This window comes from Dryobates pubescens, chromosome 30 (genome assembly GCF_014839835.1).
Source record: "Dryobates pubescens isolate bDryPub1 chromosome 30, bDryPub1.pri, whole genome shotgun sequence".
Lineage (NCBI taxonomy): Eukaryota > Metazoa > Chordata > Aves > Piciformes > Picidae > Dryobates > Dryobates pubescens.
The window spans coordinates 9,119,571-9,142,180 of record NC_071641.1 but is presented as its reverse complement, the minus strand read 5'-3'; the positions used below and the strand labels follow the sequence as shown (position 1 = coordinate 9,142,180).

Below are 22,610 nucleotides of genomic sequence, written 5' to 3'. Positions count from 1 at the left end.
TCCTTTCACCCTTTCTCACCCTCCATGCAGCTTTCAGATGTGGTCTTCTGCCAAGAGCATCAGTTCCCACCCATCCCTTGCACCCACTGCCACCTCCTTCCTCTCTCTCCTGTTTCCAAGCCCACCTTTGATACCTCTGGGGGCAGGTGACCTGCTTGCAATTGCTGTGCCCCCCAAAGCTGCTGCTCTCCCCCTCCCAGCTCACTGCACAAATGGGATGTTGAGCTTGGCAACAGCTTGGGCATGCCCTGAGCCTCTGCCCTAGATGCTCCTGCTCAAGGAGGTTGCTACTGACCTGAGGGAGCAGCAGGAGCAGCACCAGGCTGGGTTGGGGCAGGACCTTGGTGGCCTTTGGGGCAGCTGGTGACAGCTCAATCTGCTTTGCAGGCAGATGTGAGGAGCAGATGTGTGCCTCAGCACCAGGGAGAAAGAGGCTGCTGGCACTGGAGGAAGCCTGGTGGCTCTCCAGAGGTGGTCGTCAGGCTGCAGGACAGAAGGGAGGGGATGGAAGGAGAGTGGAAATGTGGTTTCCTGTGCCTTGTGCCTGCTTTGAGAGAGAATTCAGGCAGGAAATCCCCTCAGCAGTAATTCATTAGATGAAATCATGGGGTGGGGGTTACCAGGTGCTTTCCCTTCCTTCAGAAGCTTGTGGTGCATTCAGGACTCAACACTGTCCCTCAGGTCTTCATTGCAAGCTGTGATGGACCCATGCAGTCCAAAGCATGGATTCATAGACTGCTTTAGGTGGAAGGGACCTCAGAACTCATCCAGCTCCAGCCCCCAGCCATGGGCAGGGACACCTCCCACCAGCACAGGCTGCTCAGGGCCTCATCCAGCCTGGCCTCCAACACCTCCAGGCAGGAGGCAGCCACAGCCTCCCTGGGCAGCCTCTGCCAGGCTCTCCCCACCCTCACTGCCAACAATTTCTTCCTCCTCTCCACTCTCAATCTCTCCTCTCCCAGCTCAAAGCCATTGTCCCTGGGCCTGGCACTCCCAGCCCTTGTCCACAGTCCCTCCCCAGCTCTCCTGGAGCCCTTCAGGTCCTGCAAGGCTGCTCTGAGGTCTGCCTGGAGCCTTCTCTTCTGCAGGCTGCACAGCCCCAACTCTCCCAGCCTGGCCCCACAGGGGAGGTTCTCCTGGCTCCCAGTTTGTGGCTGTCTCATAATCTACTTGGTATTCCACAACATCCCTTTTACCCTTAGAGGTGGCTGCAATAAAAAGCTTTGAAGCTCAACCAATCTTCCTCCACACAAGACAGCTTCTGGTACTCAGCCAGAGCCCCTGGGCTTGCTCAGTTTTGCTCACAGTTTGGAAGCTGATGGGAAAGGAGCTTGAAGGTGACAGCCTGGATGACCTCCTGCCTCAGGAACTTTCAGTTCTTTCTATCCCAGCAGGGTGAGGTCCTGAAGGGACCTCTGGGCAGCCCCCAGCCCCAGCCCCTGCTCCAGCAGGGCACCCCCAGCAGCTTGCCCAGCAGCACAGTGCCCAGGGGCGTTGGAAGCTCAGCATCTCTGGGTTAGCTTGGGCACCATCACAGTCTCACAGTATCACCAAGGTTGGAAGAGACTTCAAAGATCATCAAGTCCAACGTGTCACCACAGACCTCATGGCTAGACCATGGCACCAAGTGCCACATCCAATCCCCTCTTGAACACCTCCAGGGATGGGGACTCCACCACCTCCCTGGGCAGCACATCCCAATGGCTAACAACTCTCTCTGGGAAGAACTTTCTCCTCACCTCCAGCCTAAACTTCCCCTGGCACAGCTTGAGACTGTGTCCTCTTGTTCTGGTGCTGCTTGCCTGGGAGAAGAGACCAACCCCCACCTGGCTACAACCTCCCTGCAGGGAGTTGTAGAGGGCAATGAGGTCTCCCCTGAGCCTCCTCTTCTCCAGGCTAAGCAACCCCAGCTCCCTCAGCCTCTCCTCACAGGGCTGTGCTCAAGGCCTCTCCCCAGCCTTGTTGCCCTTCTCTGGACACCTTCAAGTCTCTCAATGTCCTTCCTAACCTGAGGGGCCCAGAACTGGACACAGGACTCAAGGTGTGGCCTAACCAATGCAGAGTCCAGGGGCACAATGACCTCCCTGCTCCTGCTGGCCACACTGTTCCTGCTGCAGGCCAGGATGCCCTTGGCCCTCTTGGCCCCCTGGGCACACTGCTGGCTCATGTTCAGGCAGCTGTCAATCAGCACCCCCAGGTCCCTCTCTGTTTGGCAGCTCTCAGCCACTCTGCCCCCAGCCTGTAGCTCTGCCTGGGGTTGCTGTGGCCAAAGTGCAGCCCCTGGCACTGGGACTTGTTGAATGCCATCCTGTTGGCCTCTGCCCATCTGTCCAGTGGGTCGAGGTCCCTCTGCAGAGCCCTTCTGGCCTCTAACTGACCAACATCTGCTCCCAGCTTGGTGTCAGCTGCAAACTTGCTGATGACTGACTCAATGCCCTCATCCAGATCATCAATGAAGATGTTAAAGAGGCTGGGGCCCAGCACTGCTCCCTGTGGCACACCACTGGTGCCTGGCTGCCAGCTGGCTGTGGCACCATTCACCACCACTCTCTGGGCTCAGCCTCCAGCCAGTTCTTAACCCAGCTCAGAGAGCTGCTGTCCAAGCCAGGGGCTGCCAGCTTGGCCAGGTGTCTGCTGTGGGGGACAGTGTCAAAGCCATGGTCCCTGCTAGGCCCTCCTGTGCCTGGGTTCTGCAGTGTGAATGGCTTTGTGCTGCCAGAGGCAGCCATGTGGCCGGAGCTCGGGCGGCACACCTCGGCGCAGGACAGGGTTTCAATCCCAGCTGTGCCAGCCCCAGAGGAAATTGATGCCAGGCTTAGGCCTTGTCTGGCAGAGCTGCCAAAGGCTGTGCTGAGTGCTGGTCTGTGGTGCTGCTGGCTCACCTCAGCTGCTGTGCTTTTTCTCCCTCTCTTGCAGACTCACTACGAGAGCGGGGAGTACATCATCCGCCAAGGGGCTCGGGGGGACACCTTCTTCATCATCAGCAAGGGCAAGGTAAGGTGCTGCCTGCTGGGGCTCAGCAGGAGGGGCTGGGATCCCAACAGCCCCCTGAGGGGAGGCTGCAGCCAGGAGGGGCTTGGGCTCTGCTCCCTGGACTCAGGTGACAGAAGGAGAGGAGATGGCCTGAAGTTGTGCCAGGGGAGGCTTAGGTTGGAGAGGAGGAAAAGTTTCTTTGGTGCCAGAGGGCTGGAGCAGGGCAAGAGAGCTGGGGAAGGGTCTGGAGCAGAGGGCTGGGGAGGAGCAGCTGAGGGAGCTGGGGGTGTGGAGTGTGGAGCAGAGGAGGCTGAGGGAGACCTCCTTGCTCTCTGCAGCTGCTGAGAGGAGGCTGCAGCCAGCTGGGGGCTGGGCTCTGCTCCCCAGTCTCAGGTGAGAGAAGGAGAGGAACTGGCCTGAAATTGTGCCAGGGGAGGGTAAGGTTGGAGCTGAGGAACAATTTGTTTGGTGCCAGAGTGGCCAGGGCCTGGCAGAGGCTGCCCAGGGAGGTGGTGGAGTCCCCATGGCTGGAGGTGTTGCAGCAAGCTGTGGCCATGGCACTGGGGCCATGGTTGGGTGGCCATGGTGGGGTTGGGTTGGTGCTGGACTGGTTGAGCTTGGAGGCCTCTTCTAACCCAACCCATTCTGTGACTCTCTGCTCTGGAAGCTCAGTGCCAGGCAGAGCTTGCTCTCTGCCCTGCCCAAGGCACAAACACTGCAACTCCTGCCATTGAATTAACCTCCCTGGCATGGTGGCAGTAGGGAGGAATGGCCTGGAGAGGGGCAAATGGATGTGGCTGTGCTGTAGAGCAGTGCTGAGAGCAGGCTTTGAGGGGGGGAAGCTGCTGGGGAGTCTCTCAGGAAATGAGAAAAATCTCTCTTTCCCCAACCTTATTTTCTGTGTTTTGAGAGGTTTGCCCTAAAATATTCAATGTTTTCCTCTCACAAGGCTGACTTCCAAGCTTCATTCCCTTGGTTGTCACTTCTCAGTGTCTGCAAATTAAGGAGGGAGCCAGAGAAGCCTCAGCTCTCCCCTTGGGGGCTGTGAAAAGCTCTCAGTTTCTGTTCCACTGCTCACAGGGAAAATGTGCTTTGGTGGCCTCTCTGCCCAGCAAATCCTGATGGGATTCTGGAGAACAAGTTTGGTTCCTTCCACCCAGCTTCTTGATGAGCATGTTTGTTGCTGGCCTGATGCTAGCTGGAGAAGCTTTTGACTCCTTTCTGCATGGCAGACTGGGAGTATTCCAGGGAGTACACAGTGGATTCCCTCTGTGGGTGACGTGGGATGCACTGAAGGTAGACACCAGGGGGAGGATGGGCAGCAACAAAGGCAGTAGGATGAGGCACATGGAAGGGGCTAACCATGCAGGGACTAACAGAGACCTGATGTGGCATTGAGTGCAGGGCTGAGATGGCACCAAGCTGTGTGGTGCTGCTGACAGCTGGAGGGAAGGATCCATCCAGAGGCACCTGGGCAGGCTGCAGAGCTGGGCCCAGGACAACCTCAGGAGGCTCAACAAGAGCAAGGGCAAGGTCCTGCAGCTGGCTCAGGGCAATCCCCAGCACAGATCCAGGCTGGGTGAGGAGTGGCTGAGAGCAGCCTGCAGGAGAAGGCCTTGGGGGTGTCAGGGGGTGACAAAGTCCCCAGGAGCCAGCACTGGGCCCTGGCAGCCCAGAGCCAGCTGAGTGCTGAGCTGCAGCCAGAGCAGGGAGAGCAGCAGCACAGGGAGGGGATTCTGCCCCTCTGCTCTGCTCTGCTCAGAGCCCACCTGCAGCACTGCCTCCAGCTCTGGGGCCCCCAGCACAAGAAGGACCTGGAGCTGCTGGAGAGGCTCCAGAGGAGGCCACCAAGATGAGCAGAGGCTGCAGAAGCTCCCCTGTGGGGCCAGGCTGGGAGAGTTGGGGCTGTGCAGCCTGGAGAGGAGAAGGCTCCAGGAGACCTCAGAGCAGCCTTGCAGGACCTGAAGGGCTCCAGGAGAGCTGGGGAGGGACTGTGGACAAGGGCTGGGAGTGCCAGGCCCAGGGACAATGGCTTTGAGCTGGGAGAGGAGAGATTGAGAGTGGAGAGGAGGAAGAAATTGTTGGCAGTGAGGGTGGGGAGAGCCTGGCACAGTTCTGCCAGCTAGGTAGGACTGGGTTGGATGAGGCCTGGAGGTTGCAGCCCCCAGAAGCCTCAGCTGTGGTGCTGCTGGTACCAGGAGCTGCAGGCCCCCTGTGCCCAATCCCTGCTTGCCTCCTGGGCTGCTCCCTCGGCCGTGCTGCGGGAGGAGCGCAGGGCTCTGCAACACGATGCAGCCCCACAGGTGGTGCAGAGCAGAGGCTTTCCTGAGGGAGCTGGGAGCTGGCAAATCCCTCTCTGAGCAAAGGGGTTTGATCTGTTCACTGGAGTGCTAAAGGCTGGGGCCTCTTGGTTCTTCCCCAGGTGAATGTCACTCGTGAGGACTCCCCCAGCGAGGATCCGGTGTTCCTCCGTACCCTCGGGAAGGGAGATTGGTTTGGAGAGAAAGCTCTGCAAGGGTAAGTGCTCCTCCTGGCCCAGCTCTCCTCTGAGCCAACTCAGTTTAACAGGAGCCTTTGGAGCCTGCAGAGGCCTCCCTTGCAGTTTGGCAAGGGATGGGGAGCGGGCTGAGGCTTCTGGAGCTGGGCATTGTCAGCTGGCCTTGCTGCAAGCCCCCTCCTGAGAGATCAGCTTTGTCCTGCAGCTGAGTGATTGGGACTGGGAGCAGTCAGCATGGCTTTGCCAAGGGCAAATCCTGCCTGACCAGCCTGGTGGCCTTCTGTGACAAAGTGACAACATTAATAACTGAGGGCTGAGCAGCTGATGTCCTTTAGCTGGCCCTGAGCAAAGCCTTTGACACTGTCCCACACCACAGCCTGCTCTCCAGGCTGGTGACACATGGGTGTGATGGTGACCACTAGATGGGTACAGAACTGGCTTCACTAGATGGATAAGGAACTGGCTTGATGGCAGTCCAGTCCAGCCAGTCCATGGGTCCATGTCCCAGTGGAGGCCAAGGACAAGCTGAGCCTCTCAGGGATCAGCCCTGGGACCAGGCTTGTTCAACATCTCTGTGGGTGCCATGGACAGCAGCACTGAGTGCAGCCTCAGCAGGGTTGCTGATGACACCAAGCTGTGTGGTGCAGCAGACAGGCTGGAGGGAAGGGATCCATCCAGAGGGACCTGGGCAGGCTGGAGAGCTGGGCACAAGCCAACCTCAGGAGGTTCAACAAGACCAAGGGCAGGGTCCTGCAGCTGGGTTGAGGCAACCCCAGGCACAAATCCAGGCTGGGCAGGGACTGGCTGGAAAGCAGCCCTGAGGAGAGAGCCTTGGGGGTGCTGGGGGAGGAGAAGCTCACCAGGAGCTCTCAGTGTGCACTTGCAGCCCGGAAAGCCAAGCAGAGCCTGGGCTGCAGCAAGAGAAGTGTGGCCAGCAGGGCAAGGGAGGGGATTCTGCCCCTCTGCTCAGCTCTGGGGAGACCCCACCTGGAGTACTGCCTCCAGTGCTGGAGCCCCTATTGCAAGAGGGATCTGAAGGTGCTGGAAGGTGTCCAGAGAAGGGCCAGGAGGATGAGCAGAGGGCTGGAGCTCCTCTCCTGTGAGGACAGACTGAAGGAGTTGGGGCTGTTCAGTCTGGAGAAGAGAAGGCTCTGAGGTGACCTCATTGTGGCCTTCCAGTATCTGAAGGGGGCTGCAAGAAGGCTGGGGAGGGACTGCTCAGGATCTCAGGTAGTGATAGGACTGGGGGGAATGGAATGAAGCTGGAGGTGGGGAGATTGAGGCTGGAGGTGAGGAGGAAGTTCTTGCCCATGAGAGTGGTGAAGCCCTGGAATGGGTTGTCCAGGGAGGTGGTTGAGGCCCCAGCCCTGGAGGTGTTTAAGCCCAGGCTGGATGAGGCTGTGGCCAGCCTGATCTAGTGTGGGGTGTCCCTGCCCATGGCAGGGGGGTTGGAACTGGATGATCCTTGTGGTCCCTTCCAACCCTGACTGATACTGTGAGACTATGAGTGGCCAGATGTAGATCCCTCCATCTCTGCAGGCATCAGGAAATGATTGATCCTTGCACTGTCCTCCCTGAGCATGTGTTTGGGGGCCAGCACCTGTGGTGCTTTGTCCCTCTGGAGGGTTGCTCTGTGTCTGCTTGCCTGGCAGTCGATGGCTGAGGGCAGTGGTGCTGTGCTCAGGTTGCCTCCTTGCCCCTGGGGGATGCTGGGGGGGAGTTGCCTTGGCTTCATCTCAACATTTGCCTTTGGGATGGCCTAAAAGAAGAGAAAAATCCAAATCCCTTTCCAAGAGCTGCTCAGGATGAACACCTGGGGTGTTGTAAAGCAGAGGAGCAGGAGAGGAGGGTGAGGAAAGGGCAGGAATTTAGTTCAGGACAATGTAGGTTTCAATCCAGGAGCCCTGTGGAGGTAAAGATTAGTTGGCAGTGATGTGGAAGACCACTGGGTGCAGCCCTTACCCCAGCACTGCCAGGGCACCAACCCCTGGCCCTCAGAGCACAGCTGCCTGGAAAGACAGCCTGGAAACCCCTCCAGGGATGGGGACTCCACCCCTGCCCTGGGCAGCCTGGGCCAGGCTTTGACAGCTCTCTAGGGGAAGAGAATGTTGTGATGACCAACCTAAACCTGCCCTGGTGAAACCCTGAGGCTGCTGCTTCTTGTCCTAGCAGTGGGGCTGAGCACAGCCCCAAAGGACCCTTGGAGCTTTAGCTAATGGGAGTGGGCAAGCTTGGCACTGCTGGGGCTGGGCACTGGTGAGACAGTGCAGGATCAGTGCAAGACCTCATGGCTAGACCATGGCACCAAGTGCCACATCCAATCCCCTCTTGAACACCTCCAGGGATGGGGACTCCACCACCTCCCTGGGCAGCACATCCCAAGGGCTAACAACTCTCTCTGGGAAGGTCCACAGTGGAGCACAGATGGAGTCACAGAATCACACAGGACCCCAGCAGGGTGGGCTTGGAAGGGGAGCCCCTCTGGGCATCCCCCAGCCCCTGCTCCAGCAGGGCACCCCCAGCAGCTTGCCCAGCAGCACAGTACCCAGGGGGGGTTGGAAGCTCTCCACACCAGCAGACTCCACAACCTCTCTGGGCAGCCTGCTCCAGGCCTCCAGCAGCCTCACACCAAACAACTTTCTCCTCCTGCTCACATCCAACCTCCTGGCCATGCTCTGGGGTCAGGGATCTCTGCTAGGCCAAACCATGATGGAAAGTTGGTCCTTGGAAGGGTTGATCTCCCCAGCAAAAGTGAGGAGCAGAGGAAGGAAACAGTCAGAGCCCTGGCAGGAGACTTCACAGAATCACCAAGGTTGGAAGAGACCTCAGAGATCACCAAGTCCAACCTGGCACCACAGACCTCATGGCCAGACCATGGCACCAAGTGCCACATCCAATCCCCTCTTGAACCCCTCCAGGAAAGCAAGAGAAGCTTTGAGCAAACCTTCTGTCAGCCTCCCAGTACCTGCAGGGGCTCCAGGAGAGCTGGGCAGGGACTTTGGACAAGGGCTGGGAGTGCCAGGATGAGAGCTGATAGCTTCAGATGGGAAGGAGCTCCATTTAGATGAGACATTAGGAGGAGATTCTTCCCCTTGGGGCTGGGGAGAGCCTGGCACAGGCTGCCCAGGGAGGCTGTGGCTGCCTCCTGCCTGGAGGTGTTGCAGGCCAGGCTGGATGAGGCCTGGAGCAAGCTGTGCTGGTGGGAGGTGTCCCTGCCCATGGCAGGGGGCTGGAGCTGGGTGGTCTCCAAGGCCCCTTCCACCCTGACCCACTCTGTATGGCAAAGCCAGGCCTGCCCAGCAGGCAGTGGTGGCTGCTGCTCTGTGAGCCATGGCCCTGGGCACAGAGAGCCCCACAGGCTTTTAAAGGGTTTGGCTGAGCTGTTGGCAAAGCCCTGAGACAAAACCCTCCCAGAGGCTTTGGAGGGTGGGAGCTCACAAGCCTGGACAGATGGAAGCAAGGAGGCAAAGGGACACCCAGCTGGTGTCACCATATGGTCCCTGCAGGGGCTGGCTTTTGTCCTGCAGGCCTCTGGAGTGGGAGAGGTGGCCTGTGGGACCTTTGCTCTGATAGATCTCCCAGGGGCACAGCAGGGCAGTCATTAATACTACCAAAATGACTGCCTGGAGGGGCTTCTGTCTTTGGGGGGGCTCCAGAGCCTTGGGCAGGGCTTGGCTCTTGCCCAGGTGAGGGAGGCTCAGAGCACTGCTGCCACAGCCCTCTTGAGTGCCAGTGCTGCCAGCCCCCCTGCATGGCTGAGGGAGTCACTCTCTGTCTCCAAGAGCACTTTCTTCATCAGACTCAAGGGTTGTTGTGTTGGCTTGGGAAGGAGCTTGCTGCCAAGTGCCTTCAGCTGGCTGCCAACAGCTCCTGCTGTTCAGGAGCTGCTCCAGACTCCTGCACAGAGAGCTGGAAGGTTTGCCCTGCTGCTTGCCCTAACTCCCCAAGCCACCACCTAGCAGACAGCAGTCTGGGGTTGGTTGGGGTTGGGTTTTTTCCTGGGGGGGGGGGGTGTCTGTGATGTTTCAGGCACCCCACTGATCAGGAGGTGAGGGGGAAAGGATGGAGCAAGGTGGAGCAAGAGCCTGCCCAGGAGCCCTGCATGGTGAGGGCAGGGATGGAGATTGCCTGCTGGGCTTCCAGCAGCCAGGACTGGGGGTCAGTGAGGCTGCAGGACTGAGGTCAGGACACAGCATGGACCACCTGGGGCAGGGGTAGGGTCCCAAGCTCAGATCCAGGCTTGGGGAGGAGTGGCTGAGAGCAGCCTGCAGGAGAAGGCCTTGGGGGTCCCCAGGAGCCAGCACTGGTCCCTGGCAGCCCAGAGCCAGCTGAGTGCTGAGCTGCAGCCAGAGCAGGGAGAGCAGCAGCACAGGGAGGGGATTCTGCCCTTGCCCTGCTGCCCACACTCCAGTGGCTTCCTGGCCACCAGGGCACCTTGCTGGCTCCTGGGCAACTTGTTGGCCCCCAGCACTCCCAGGTGCTGCTCCCTGGAGCTGCTTCCCAGCAGGTCTCCCCTCCCCTGTCCTGCTGCAGGAGGTTCTTCCTCCCCAGAGGCAGGACCCTACCCTTGCCCTTGGTGACCTCCAGGAGGTTCTGCCCAGCCCTGCAGCCTGCCCAGGCCTGGCTGGTTGGCAGCACAGCCTGAGGGCTGTCAGCCTCTGCTGCCAGTGCTGTGCCAGCAGGCAGCTGGGGGAGGCTCCACTCTGTCCCTTCATCCAGGTCATTGATGATGGTGTTGAGCTCAACTGGACCCAGAGCTGACCCCTGGGGCACACCACAAGCTCCAGGCCTCCAACTAAGCTCTGCCCTACTGATGAGAGCCCTCTGAGCTGTGTCCTTCAGCCCCCCTGGCTGGCTGCTCATCCAGCCCACGCTTCCCTGGAGGATGTGCCAGGGCAGGGAACATGTTTGATGTTTCCCTTCTCTCTCCAAAGAGAATATGTAAATCAGTGGCATGAAATTCCCTCTCATCTCTGAGCACACAGGGGGGGGAGACCACTCTTTTTTTCTCCTGGGGCAGATGTGGAGTGTGCAGCCAAAGCAGCCAGCAGGCTGTGTGCCCAGGGAGTTAGCTGCCATGTGTGCCCAGGAACCATGGGGGAATGCAGCTGCCTGCCAGCAGAGCCAGGCCCCAGGCCCCTTGCAGGTGCTCAGAGGCAGCTGGGCCATCTCAGGCAGGGAGGCAAAGCCTGGGCTGGGCTTTCAGAGCAGAGAGACTCTGCTCAGAGGCTGTTGTTCACTCACAGCAGGTGGAACCTTGTAGGATGGGATGTCGAAGCCCCAGGGGTGATTGATCTGCTTGTGTGGGCAGAATTCAGTGGGTGACCTTACCCATGGCCAAATCCACCCTCCTGGCATCCCTCACAGTCAGCAGGGAGGGGGATGTCTCTTTATGATTACCACTTTAGCCTGCTCTGGGGAGACCTCACCTGGAGTACAGCATCCAGCTCTGGAGCCCTCAGCACAGGAAGGACCTGGAGCTGATGGAGAGGCTCCAGAGGAGGCCATGAGAATGCTCAGGGGGTTGGAGCAGCTCTGCTGTGGGGCCAGGCTGGGAGAGTTGGGGCTGTTCAGCTTGGAGAAGAGAAGGCTCCAGGGAGACCTCAGAGCAGCCTTGCAGTGCCTGAAGGGGCTACAAGAAGGCTGCAGAGAGACTGTTCCCAAAGGCCTGCAGGGACAGGAGCAGGGGCAATGGCTTCAAAGCAGAGCAGAGCAGATTGAGATTGGATGTGAGGAACAAGTTGTGCCCCAGGAGGCTGCTGGAACACTGCAGCAGGCTGCCCAGGGAGGTGGTTGAGGCTCCATGCCTGGAGCTATTCCAGGTGAGGCTGGCCAGGGCTCTGGGCAGCCTGATCCAGTGGAGGATGTCCCTGCTGAGTGCAGGGGGCTGGCCTGGCTGAGCTCTGGAGCTCCCTTCCAAGGCAGAGCATTCAATAAGTGTATGAACAGGAAGCCTTTTACTGCTGTGTGCAGGGGGTGATATGCAGGTGGCAAGTTGCAGAGGAGAGGAGGCTGAGGGAGCTTGGTCTCTGCAGCTCCCTGCAGGGAGGCCAGTGGCTTCCTGGCTTGGATCAGGGACCAGGGTGGGCAGCAGGGACAGGAGGTGAGCATCCCCCTGTGCTCAGCACTGGGGAGGCCACAGCTGGAGTGCTGTGCTGAGCTCTGGGCCCTCCAAGAGGACTGTGTCCCCTTGTTCTGATCTTGCTTCCTGGGAGAAGAGCCCAACCCCCACCTGGCTACAACCTCCCTGCAGCGAGTTGGAGAGAGCAAGAAGGTCTCCCCTGAGCCTCCTCTTCTGCAGGCTAAGCAACCCCAGCTCCCTCAGCCTCTCCTCACAGGGCTGTGCTCAAGGCCTCTCCCCAGCCTTGTTGCCCTTCTCTGGACACCTTCAAGTCTCTCAATGTCCTTCCTAAACTGAGGGGCCCAGAACTGGACACAGGACTCAAGGTGTGGCCTAACCAGTGCTGAGTCCAGGGGCACAATGACCTCCCTGCTCCTGCTGGCCACACTGTTCCTGATGCAGGCCAGGATGCCATTGGCCTTCTTGGCCCCCTGGGCACACTGCTGGCTCATGTTCAGGCAGCTGTCAGTCAGCACCCCCAGGTCCCTCTCTGTTTGGCAGCTCTCAGCCACTCTGCCCCCAGCCTGTAGCTCTGCCTGGGGTTGCTGTGGCCAAAGTGCAGCCCCTGGCACTGGGACTTGTTCAGTGCCATCCTGTTGGCCTCTGCCCATCTGCCCAGCCTGTCAAGGTCCCTCTGCAGAGCTCTCTTACTCTCTAACAGATCAACTCCTGCCCCCAGCTTGGTGTCATCTGCAAACTTCCTGCTGATGGCCTCCATCCCCTCCTCCAGATCATCAATAAAGATATTGACCAGGCTGGGGCCCAGCACTGATCCCTGGGGCACACCACTGGTGCCTGGCTGCCAGCTGGCTGTGGCACCATTCACCACCACTCTCTGGGCTCAGCCTCCAGCCAGTTCCTAACCCAGCTCAGAGAGCTGCTGCCCAGGCCAGGGGCTGACAGCTTGGCCAGGAAATGGTCCCTGGCAGCCCAGAGCCAGCTGAGTGCTGAGCTGCAGCCAGAGCAGGGAGAGCAGCAGCACAGGGAGGGGATTCTGCCCCTCTGCTCTGCTCTGCTCACAGCCCACCTGCAGCACTGCCTCCAGCTCTGGGGCCCCCAGCACAAGAAGGCCCTGGAGCTGCTGGAGAGGCTCCAGAGGAGGCCACCAAGATGAGCAGAGGCTGCAGAAGCTCCCCTGTGGGGCCAGGCTGGGAGAGTTGGGGCTGTGCAGCCTGGAGAGGAGAAGGCTCCAGGCAGACCTCAGAGCAGCCTTGCAGGACCTGAAGGGCTCCAGGAGAGCTGGAGAGGGACTGTGGAGAAGGGTTGGGAGTACCAGGCCCAGGGACAATGGCTTTGAGCTGGGAGAGGAGAGATTGAAAGTGGAGAGGAGGAAGAAATTGTTGGCAGTGAGGGTGGGGAGAGCCTGGCACAGGCTGCCCAGGGAGGCTGTGGCTGCCTCCTGCCTGGAGGTGTTGCAGGCCAGGCTGGATGAGGCCCTGAGCAGCCTGGGGCTGGTGGGAGGTGTCCCTGCCCATGGCAGGGGGCTTGGAGCTGGCTGAGCTTTGAGCTCCCTTCCAACCCAACCCAGTCTGTGAGTCTGTGAGCCAGTGGCTGTGTTTTCCTTGCCTGCAGTCATGAAAATCCTCTCTGCACAACTGAAAAGAGATAAACTGCCTTGCTCCTGCAGGAAGGCATCTGGGATAATGGGAAATGTGTTCAGGTTTGGCTGGAATTAATGACCAACAAAGCTGGAATCCTTGGGTTCAGGCATTAAGACCCCAGCACCCTCATGGGATATTACACATCAGCACTTCTCCTCCCTGTGTTTACCAAAGCTGCACAAGCTCATAATCATCTGCTGCTCCTCCACTGCTTCCTTCCCTTTCCTTCTAATTGCCATCATTTCATTTACCTTGGGGGATTAATGAGCTCTAATACACACTTGATTGCAGTGAGGATCCACTCCAAGGCACCATGCCAGTGTCAGCTGTAGCAGGAACGGTTCTGCTTTGGGTCACAACAGCCCCATGGGGAGCTCCAGACTTGGGGAGGTGTGGTTGGAAAGCTGCAGCTTGGAGAGGGACCTGGGGGTGTTGGTTGGCAGCCACTGACCATGAGCCAGCAGTGCCTAGGGGGCCAAGAAGGCCAAAGGCTTCCTGGCTTGGATCAGGGACCAGGGTGGGCAGCAGGGACAGGAGGTGAGCATCCCCCTGTGCCACAGCTCAAGTGCTGGGTTCAGCCCTGGGCCCTCCCTGCAGGAAGGACCCTGAGGGGCTGGAGCCTGTCCAGAGCAGGGCAGCCAGGCTGGAGAAGGGCCTGGAGCCCCTGGGCTGGAGGAGGGCTGAGGGAGCTGGGGGTGTTCAGGCTGGAGAAGAGGAGGCTGAGGGAGACCTCCTTGCTCTCTCCAGCTCCCTGCAGGGAGGCTGCAGTGAGGAGGGGGCAGCCTCTGCTCCTTGGTGGCAAGAGACAGGCCCAGAGGCAATGGCTCCAAGCTGCCCCAGGGGAGGCTCAGGCTGGAGCTCAGCAAAGATTCCTGCCCTGGAAGGGCTCTCAGCCATTGGAGTGTTGTGCCCAGGGCAGTGCTGCAGTCCCCATCCCTGGGGGTGTTCCAGCAGTGTGTGGAGCTGGTGCTTAGGGACAGGGTTTGGGTGGAGGGCTGGGGCTGGGTGAGCTTGGAGGGCTCTGCCCACTGGATGTGTTCTGTGACTCTGTGATTCTGGGGTTGTGTTTCTGCTCCTGCTGTTTGCAAGATGCCCAAGATCGCTCCAAAGCCATTCCAGTGACTCACTGAATGCCTCAGGGGACAGGGAGTGTTTCTCTAGCAGCCACCACTGGGTTCTGTCACTGTATTGCTATGCTAATCCTTGCAGCCTTCCAAGAAGGGAGCTGCTGCTTCCAACAGCATCTTTCAGTGTTCAGTGGGATGGACAGAGGGTTCCAGGCTGAATTCATTACTCCTGTTTCAGAGGGTTGGGTCTCTTTTGCCTGTGCTTGCCCTACACACAGCATTTGGATTTGGAGAACAGGGTTGAGGGAGCTGGGGGTGTGGAGTGTGCAGAGGAGGCTGAGGGAGACCTCCTTGCTCTCTGCAGCTGCTGAGAGGAGGCTGCAGCCAGCTGGGGGCTGGGCTCTGCTCCCCAGTCTCAGGTGAGAGAAGGAGAGGCAATGGCCTGAAGTTGTGCCAGGGGAGGCTTAGGTTGGAGCTAAGGAACAATTTGTTTGGTGCCAGAGTGGTCAGGGAGTGTCAGAGGCTGCCCAGGGAGGTGGTGGAGTCCCCATGCCTGGAGGTGTTGCAGCAGGCTGTGGCCATGGCAGCTGGGGCCATGGTTGATGGTTGGGTTGGTGTTGGACTGGATGACCACAGAATGGTTGTGGTTGGAAGGGACCTCAAATCTCACCCAGCTCCAAGCCCCTGCCAGGGGCAGGGACACCTCCCACCAGCCCCAGGCTGCTCAGGGCCTCATCCAGCCTGGCCTGCAACACCTCCAGGCAGGAGGCAGCCACAGCCTCCCTGGGCAGCCTGTGCCAGGCTCTCCCCACCCTCACTGCCAACAATTTCTTCCTCCTCTCCACTCTCAACCTCTCCTCTCCCAGCTCAAAGCCATTCTCCCTGGGCCTGGCACTCCCAGCCCTTGTCCACAGTCCCTCCCCAGCTCTCCTGGAACCCTTCAGCTCCTGCAAGGCTGCTCTGAGTCTGCCTGGAGCCTTCTCCTCTCCAGGCTGAAGAGCCACAAAATGTTCATTGCAGTTGCTGATATTTTGGCCAAGCTCTTTGTGTGCATGTTAGAGATGGCTGTGCCTGGAGCAGATGAGAGGTGTGGCTGGCTGCTGGTGTGGCTGGCTGTCCATTCACAGCAACCTGCTGCTTCTTTTCCCCCAGGGGGCTGGCTTTTAGCTTTGGTGTGCTTGAAGCCTGTCCAGGTCATGAACTGCAAACCCAGGCAGGGACCAGCTGTGGGGCCCAGCGCTTTTGCTCTTGTGAGGTGCAGAAATTCATGTTGAGACCTAGCCATGTGTTCCTGAAGGGCTCCAGGAGTGCCAAAGGTTTGGACATCAAAAGCTGGTGATGCAAAGAAAAGAGCTGATTGAAGCAAGGGTCCTTCTGCTGTTGTCTCTTTCAGGGAGGACGTGAGGACGGCCAACGTCATCGCAGCTGAGGCAGTCACTTGTCTGGTCATAGACAGAGAGTGAGTACATCCATCCCCTGCCTGGGGCTGGGCTGGGCTGGAGCTCCCCTGGGTGCCTTCCCCAGATGGAGCCTTGGGTCCCCAGGGAGGTCATTTGGTGTTAACTGGGCTAGAGCAATCTCTTGAACAATGATCTGCCACCTCATGCCCTTATGGGGTCTCAGCTCCTTTTTGGTAGCTCTCAGGAGGTTCTGCTGCTTCTCACCCAGCATTTCTGTGGCTGTGAAGCTCTCTCTCCCATTTACCTTTTCCTCTATACAGTTGATGCTTGCTCATTTTTCTTGCTCAGTGACTCTTCAAAAGCCAAGGGCTGCAGAGACCTGGACCTTTGGTACTCGTGTGGGACACTGGAACAGGTTGCCCAGAGAGGCTGGGGATATCCCCTCCCTGGAGGTGTTCAAAGCAAGGCTGGATGAGGCCTTGAGCAGCCTGGGCTGGTGGGAGGTGTCCCTGCTGGATGAGCTTTGAGGTCCCTTCCAACCCAACCCACTCCATGTAAGATTTTAGCATGCAGAAAACTTGCCAAGACTTAGGCAGGGATGAGAAACTCTGCAGAGGTTGTCCTGAATGAGGAAAATCAACATTGCCTAGTGCCACAGAACCCCAGCCTGATTTGTGCTGCAAGGGACTTCAACCTCATCCAATCCAAGCCCCCTGCAGCCAGCAGGGACAGCCCCAGGCAGAGCAGGCTGCTCACAGCCTCAACCAACCTGAGCTGCACTGCTGCCAGCCATGGGGCAGCTCCCAGCTCTCTGGGCAGCCTGGGCCAGGCTCTCCCCACCCTCAGCACCAACCATTTCTCCTTCTCTCCACTCTCAAGCTCCCTCTTGCAGCCCAAACCATCCCCCCTTGGCCTGGCCCAAGAGGCCCTGCTCAGAAGTCTGTCCCCAGCTTTCTGCTGGGCCCTTGGAGCCCTGCAAGGCCAGCAGGAGGTCTGCCTGGAGCCTTCTCCCCTGCAGGCTGCCCAAGGCCAACTCTCCCAGCCTGGCCTCCCAGCAGAGGGCTTCCAGCCCTGCCAGCACTGCTGTGGCCTCCTCTGGCCCTGCTCCAGCAGCTCCCTGGCTGGGCTGTGCTGAGGGCTCCAGATCTGGACCTCTACATTTCTTCCTCCCCTCCACTCTCAATCTCTCAATGGTTTGGAAGTGGAGCAGGGCAGAGCCAGGTTGGCCATCAGGAGGAAGCTCTGCACAGGGAGGCTGGGGAGACACTGGCACAGGCTGCCCAGGGAGGTGCTGGAGGCTCCATGCCTGGAGCCATTGAAGCTCAGCCTGGCTGTGTCCCTGGGCAGCCTGCTCTGGCTGGAGCTGGCCCTGCTGCCTGCAGGACAGGGTGCCCTTGGAGAGTGCCTTCCAACACAGTGCATTCTGGATTTGAAAACACAGAAGGTCTGGCTGGAGGACAGGGATGTGGTGGTGGCACCTCATCACCATGGGACTCAGCAGCCACATTGGCAGATTGACCCTGAGGCTTTCATTGGAGAGATGAAGAACTTCCAGAGGAGGTTCATGTCAGTGCCTTCTGTCCCTAGAGGAGCTGGGCAAATCAGTTTGGGTCTGTCAGTGGTGCCCAGTGACAGCACAAGGGGCAATGGGCACAGACTGGAGCATCAAAAGTTCCATCTGAAGATGAGGAGGAGCTTCTGTAGCTTAAGGGTGCTGGAGCCCTGGGGCCAGCTGCCCAGAGAGATGCTCCAGTCTCTGTCTCTGGAGAGCCTCCCAACCACCCTTGGTGGGTTCCTGTGTGAGCTGCCCTGGGTGCCCCTGCCTTGGCAGGGGGGTTGGACTGGATGGTCTCCAGAGGACCCTTCCAGCCCTCACCAGGCTGGGGTTCTGTGATTATTGAATTTCCAGGCCTTCTTCAGCACATTTGAGGTCACATTTGCCAGCAGATGCCTGGCCCTATTTTGGTCAGTCATGGCCATCCCAAGCAGCAAGAGGTAATAGAATGGAACAGAATGGAATAAACCAGGCTGGAAAAGACCTTTGAGATCATCAAGTCCAACCCATCACCCAACACCATCTAATCAACTCAACCATGGCACCAAGCACCCCATCCAGGCTCTTCCTAGACACCTCCAGGGATGGGGACTCCACCACCTCCCTGGGCAGCACATCCCAATGGCCAATCTCTCTTGCTGGGAAGAATTTCTTCCTAACATCCAGCCTAAGCCTCCCCTGGTACAGCCTGAGACTGTGTCCTCTTGTTCTGGTGCTGGCTGCCTGGGAGAAGAGACCAACCCCCACCTGGCTACAACCTCCCTTCAGGGAGTTGCAGACAGCAGTAAGGTCTGCCCTGAGCCTCCTCTTCCCCAGGCTAAGCAACCCCTCCTGGTGCTGCACAGAAGCATTCTCTATGCACCACCCTGCACTGACACTCTCACACTCACCTTACTTGCCCCTGACCACCACCTGGTTCCACCTATCAAGGTGTGCTGAATCCCACCCTAGGGCAAGCCAAAGCATCCAAACCTCACCCACACCTGCTCCAGTCACCTCCATTCCAAGGGGGCACCAAGATGATCAGGGGGGCTGGAGCACCTCTCCTACAAGGCCAGGCTGAGGGAGCTGGGGGTGTTCAGCCTAGAGAAGAGAAGGCTCCAGGGAGACCTAAGAGCAGCCTGCCAGTGAGCAGGGGTTGCTCCTGGAGCAGTGCTGGGCCTTGCTGGTTCCCACAGGGAGACCCTTCCTCTCATAGTGTCCTTTTGTCTTCACAGCTCCTTCAAGCACCTGATTGGTGGCCTGGATGATGTTTCCAACAAGGCCTATGAAGATGCAGAAGCAAAAGCAAAGTAAGTGCCTGCTTGTGGTGGGCAGGGTGAAGTCAAGTGAGAGCCCAGCGTGGTCCCCCAGCACAAGAGCCCTAAATGACTTCAGAAGTAGGGAGCTGGCTGCTCCCTGCATGTTCCTCTGGGTGAGCCACCTCCTGTCTCTCTGGACCTCCCCATCAGCACAGGAGAGCCAGAGGGAGGTGGCTGTCTTCAGGTGACCACTAAGAATGGCCCTCAGGTCCGTCTCAGTCATCATCTTTGAGCCCAGGGAGAGGTTGGCTCTGCAAATCTGTGTCACAAAGTGATTGGCTCCAAATGCTGTGAGGAATCCCAGAGCCTGCAGAGCTCGGGTGAGGGAGGGAACTTGGTTGCTTCTTTGGAGAGCTCTGGCAGACAGCTGCAGAAAGTCCAGATGTGTTTGAGACAAGGGATGGCTGGCAGTGCATCCTTCCCAGGGGTTCAGGGAATGGAGGTGTGTGAGTCCAAGCCCTACAAGGAGAGGCTGAGGGAGCTGGGGTTGCTTAGCCTGGAGAAGAGGAGGCTCAGGGGAGACCTATTGCTGTCTACAACTACCTGAAGGGAGGTTGTAGCCAGGTGGGGGTTGGTCTCTTCTCCCAGGCACCCAGCACCAGAACAAGAGGACACAGTCTCAGGCTGTGCCAGGGGAGGTTTAGGCTGGAGGTTAGGAAGAAGTTCTACACAGAGAGTTGTTAGCCATTGGGATGTGCTGCCCAGGGAGGTGGTGGAGTCCCCATCCCTGGAGGTGTTCAAGAGGGGATTGGATGTGGCACTTGGTGCCATGGTCTAGCCATGAGGTCTGTGGTGACAGGTTGGACTTGATGATCTCTGAGGTCTTTCCAACCTTGGTGATTCTATGCTTGGCACTTTGGAATGAATATTACATCTGCCTTGGTGTGGAGCAGAGGACACTGAGCTGGGTGGCAGTGCTGAGCTGCTGGAGGGGAGGAGGCTCTACAGAGAGATCTGCCCAGGCAGGAGCCATGGGATGAGGTTCAACAAAGCCAAGTGCTGAGTGCTGCACCTGGGTCACAGCAACCCCAGGAAGGCTCCAGGCTGGGGGCAGAGGGGCTGGAAAGTGGCCAGCAGGAAAGGCCCTGGGGGTGCTGGGTGGCAGCAGCTGGAGAGGAGCCAGCAGTGGCCAGGGGGGCAAGAAGGGCAGCAGCAGCCTGGCCTGCAGCAGCAATGGTGTGGGCAGCAGGAGCAGGGCAGGGCTTGTGCCCTGGGCTGGGCACTGGGGAGGCCACAGCTTGAGGGCTGCCTTCAGCTCTGGGCCCTCCCTGCCAGAAGGAGCTTGAGGGCTGGAGCAGGGCCAGAGAAGGGCAAGAGAGCTGGGGAAGGGTCTGGAGCAGAGGGCTGGGGAGGAGCAGCTGAGGGAGCTGGGGGTGCGGAGTGTGGAGCAGAGGAGGCTGAGGGAGACCTCCTTGCTCTCTGCAGCTGCTGAGAGGAGGCTGCAGCCAGCTGGGGGCTGGGCTCTGCTCCCTAGTCCCAGGTGAGAGGAGAGGAACTGGCCTGAAATTTGTGCCAGGGGAGGGTAAGGTTGGAGAGGCAGAGAAGTTTCTTTGGTGCCAGAGTGGTCAGGGCCTGGCAGAGGCTGCCCAGGGAGGTGGTGGAGTCCCCATGGCTGGAGGTGTTGCAGCAAGCTGTGGCCATGGCACCCGGGGCCGTGGCAGCTCGGCCGTGGTGGGGGTGGGTTGGTGCTGCACCGGGTGAGCTCCCAGGGCTTCTCCAGCTTCTCCATGATTCCACGCTACTCATCTGCAATCCTCCCGTCAGAGGGGGCTGCCGTTCTTTTCCACCCACTGCTTGCCTGGCCGGGGGACATCTGCTGAGCCGCTTGCAGCCCCTCGGTGCTGCGGCTGCCCCCCGCCCGCGGCGCTGCCGGGGAGCTGCCGGGCAGGGGGTGCCGGGCAGCAGCCTGCGGCAGCGCTCAGCAGGAGGCTCTGCAGAGCCGGCAGCCGGGGCCGAAGCCCTTGGACCGCTCCTCCTGTCGAGCCCTTCGGCTTTTCCCTCTTACAGAAGCATTTCACTTCTGCAGAATCGTTGCAGGGTTTTTTTCTCAGCGATGCCTTTGACGTTTCCCTCCACCGAAGACATTTTGGCCTTGGTCTTACACAACCTTTTGTACAGGTTTTCTCTTCAGTTAGTTTGACCTTTCCTATTGCCAAATATGTCCATTTTTTTGCTGCATGAACTCATTCTACTGTCCCTCTTTTCATTCCTTAGAATTTCCTTTGACTTCTTCCTCCAGCAAAATCAGTTTGAGTTTTGGCCTGGAAAATTATTTGACTTTTCCTCTTATTCAATCATTTGATTTTTTCTCTTATTTAATGGTTTTACTTTTCCTCTTCTTCAATCATTTGACTTTTCCTCTTACTCAATGGTTTTACTTTTCTTCTTATTTAATCATTTTACTTTTCCTCCCATTCAATACTTTTACTTTTCCTCTTATTCAATACTTTTACTTTTCCTCTTATTCAATCATTTTACTTTTCCTCTTATTCAATACTTTTACTTTTCCTCTTATTTAATCATTTTACTTTTCCTCTTATTCAATCATTTGACTTTTCCTCTTATTTAATGGTTTTACTTTTCCTCATTCAATCATTTGACTTTTCCTCTTACTCAATGATTTTACTTTTCTTCTTATTTAATCATTTTACTTTTCCTCCCATTCAATACTTTTACTTTTCCTCTTATTCAATACTTTTACTTTTCCTCTTATTTAATCCTTTTACTTTTCCTCTTATTTAATCCTTTGACTTTTCCTCTTATTTAATGGTTTTACTTTTCCTCCTATTCAATCATTTGACTTTTCCTCTTATTTAGTCATTTTACTTTTCCTCCTATTCAATCATTTGACTTTTCCTCTTATTTAGTCATTTTACTTTTCCTCTTATTCAATCCTTTCACTTTTCCTCTTATTTAATCCTTTCACTTTTCCTCTTATTTAATCCTTTTACTTTTCCTCTTATGCAATCCTTTTACTTTTCCTCTTATTCAATCCTTTTACTTTACCTCTTATTTAGTCATTTCACTTTTCCTCTTATTTAATCCTTTTACTTTTCCTCTTATTCAATCCTTTTACTTTTCCTCTTATTCAATCCTTTTAATTTTCCTCTTATTTAATCATTTTACTTTTCCTCTTATTTAGTCATTTTACTTTTCCTCTTATTTAATCCTTTTACTTTTCCTCTTATTTAGTCATTTTACTTTTCCTCTTACTCAATCCTTTTACTTTTCCTCTTATTCAACCATTTTACTTTTCCTCTTATTCAACCCTTTTACTTTTCCTCTTATTTAGTCATTTTACTTTTCCTCTTATTTAATCCTTTTACTTTTCCTCTTATTTAATCCTTTTACTTTTCCTCTTATTTAATCCTTTTACTTTTCCTCTTATTTAGTCATTTTACTTTTCCTCTTACTCAATCCTTTTACTTTTCCTCTTATTCAACCATTTTACTTTTCCTCTTATTCAACCCTTTTACTTTTCCTCTTACTCAATCCTTTTACTTTTCCTCTTATTCAACCATTTTACTTTTCCTCTTATTCAACCATTTTACTTTTCCTCTTATTCAACCCTTTTACTTTTCCTCTTATGCAATCCTTTTACTTTTCCTCTTATTCAATCCTTTTACTTTTCCTCTTATTTAATCATTTTACTTTTCCTCTTATTTAGTCATTTCACTTTTCCTCTTATTTAATCCTTTTACTTTTCCTCTTATTTAATCATTTTACTTTTCCTCTTATTCAATCATTTGACTTTTCCTCTTATTTAATGGTTTTACTTTTCCTCATTCAATCATTTGACTTTTCCTCTTATTCAATCATTTGACTTTTCCTCTTATTTAGTCATTTTACTTTTCCTCCTATTCAATCATTTTACTTTTCCTCTTATTCAATCATTTAACTTTTCCTCTTATTTAATCCTTTTACTTCTCCTCCTATTCAATCATTTGACTTTTCCTCTTATTTAGTCATTTCACTTTTCCTCTTATTTAATCCTTTTACTTTTCCTCTTATTCAATCATTTTACTTTTACTCTTATTCAATCATTTTACTTTTCCTCTTATTCAATCATTTAACTTTTCCTCTTATTTAATCCTT

General features: G+C 56.3%; 1 protein-coding gene across 2 annotated transcripts in view; it reads left to right on the top strand.

Moving 5' to 3' along the window:
- The window catches only part of PRKG1 (protein kinase cGMP-dependent 1), a 287,512-nt gene that overhangs the window by 231,107 nt on the left and 33,795 nt on the right, over window positions 1-22,610 (top strand). For both annotated transcript variants that reach the window (XM_054174681.1, XM_054174680.1), the window contains exons 6-9: window positions 2,917-2,994; window positions 5,396-5,490; window positions 15,653-15,718; window positions 18,432-18,506. In XM_054174681.1, the coding sequence (XP_054030656.1) occupies window positions 2,917-2,994; window positions 5,396-5,490; window positions 15,653-15,718; window positions 18,432-18,506 (314 nt within the window). The remainder of the gene's footprint in view (window positions 1-2,916; window positions 2,995-5,395; window positions 5,491-15,652; window positions 15,719-18,431; window positions 18,507-22,610) is intronic.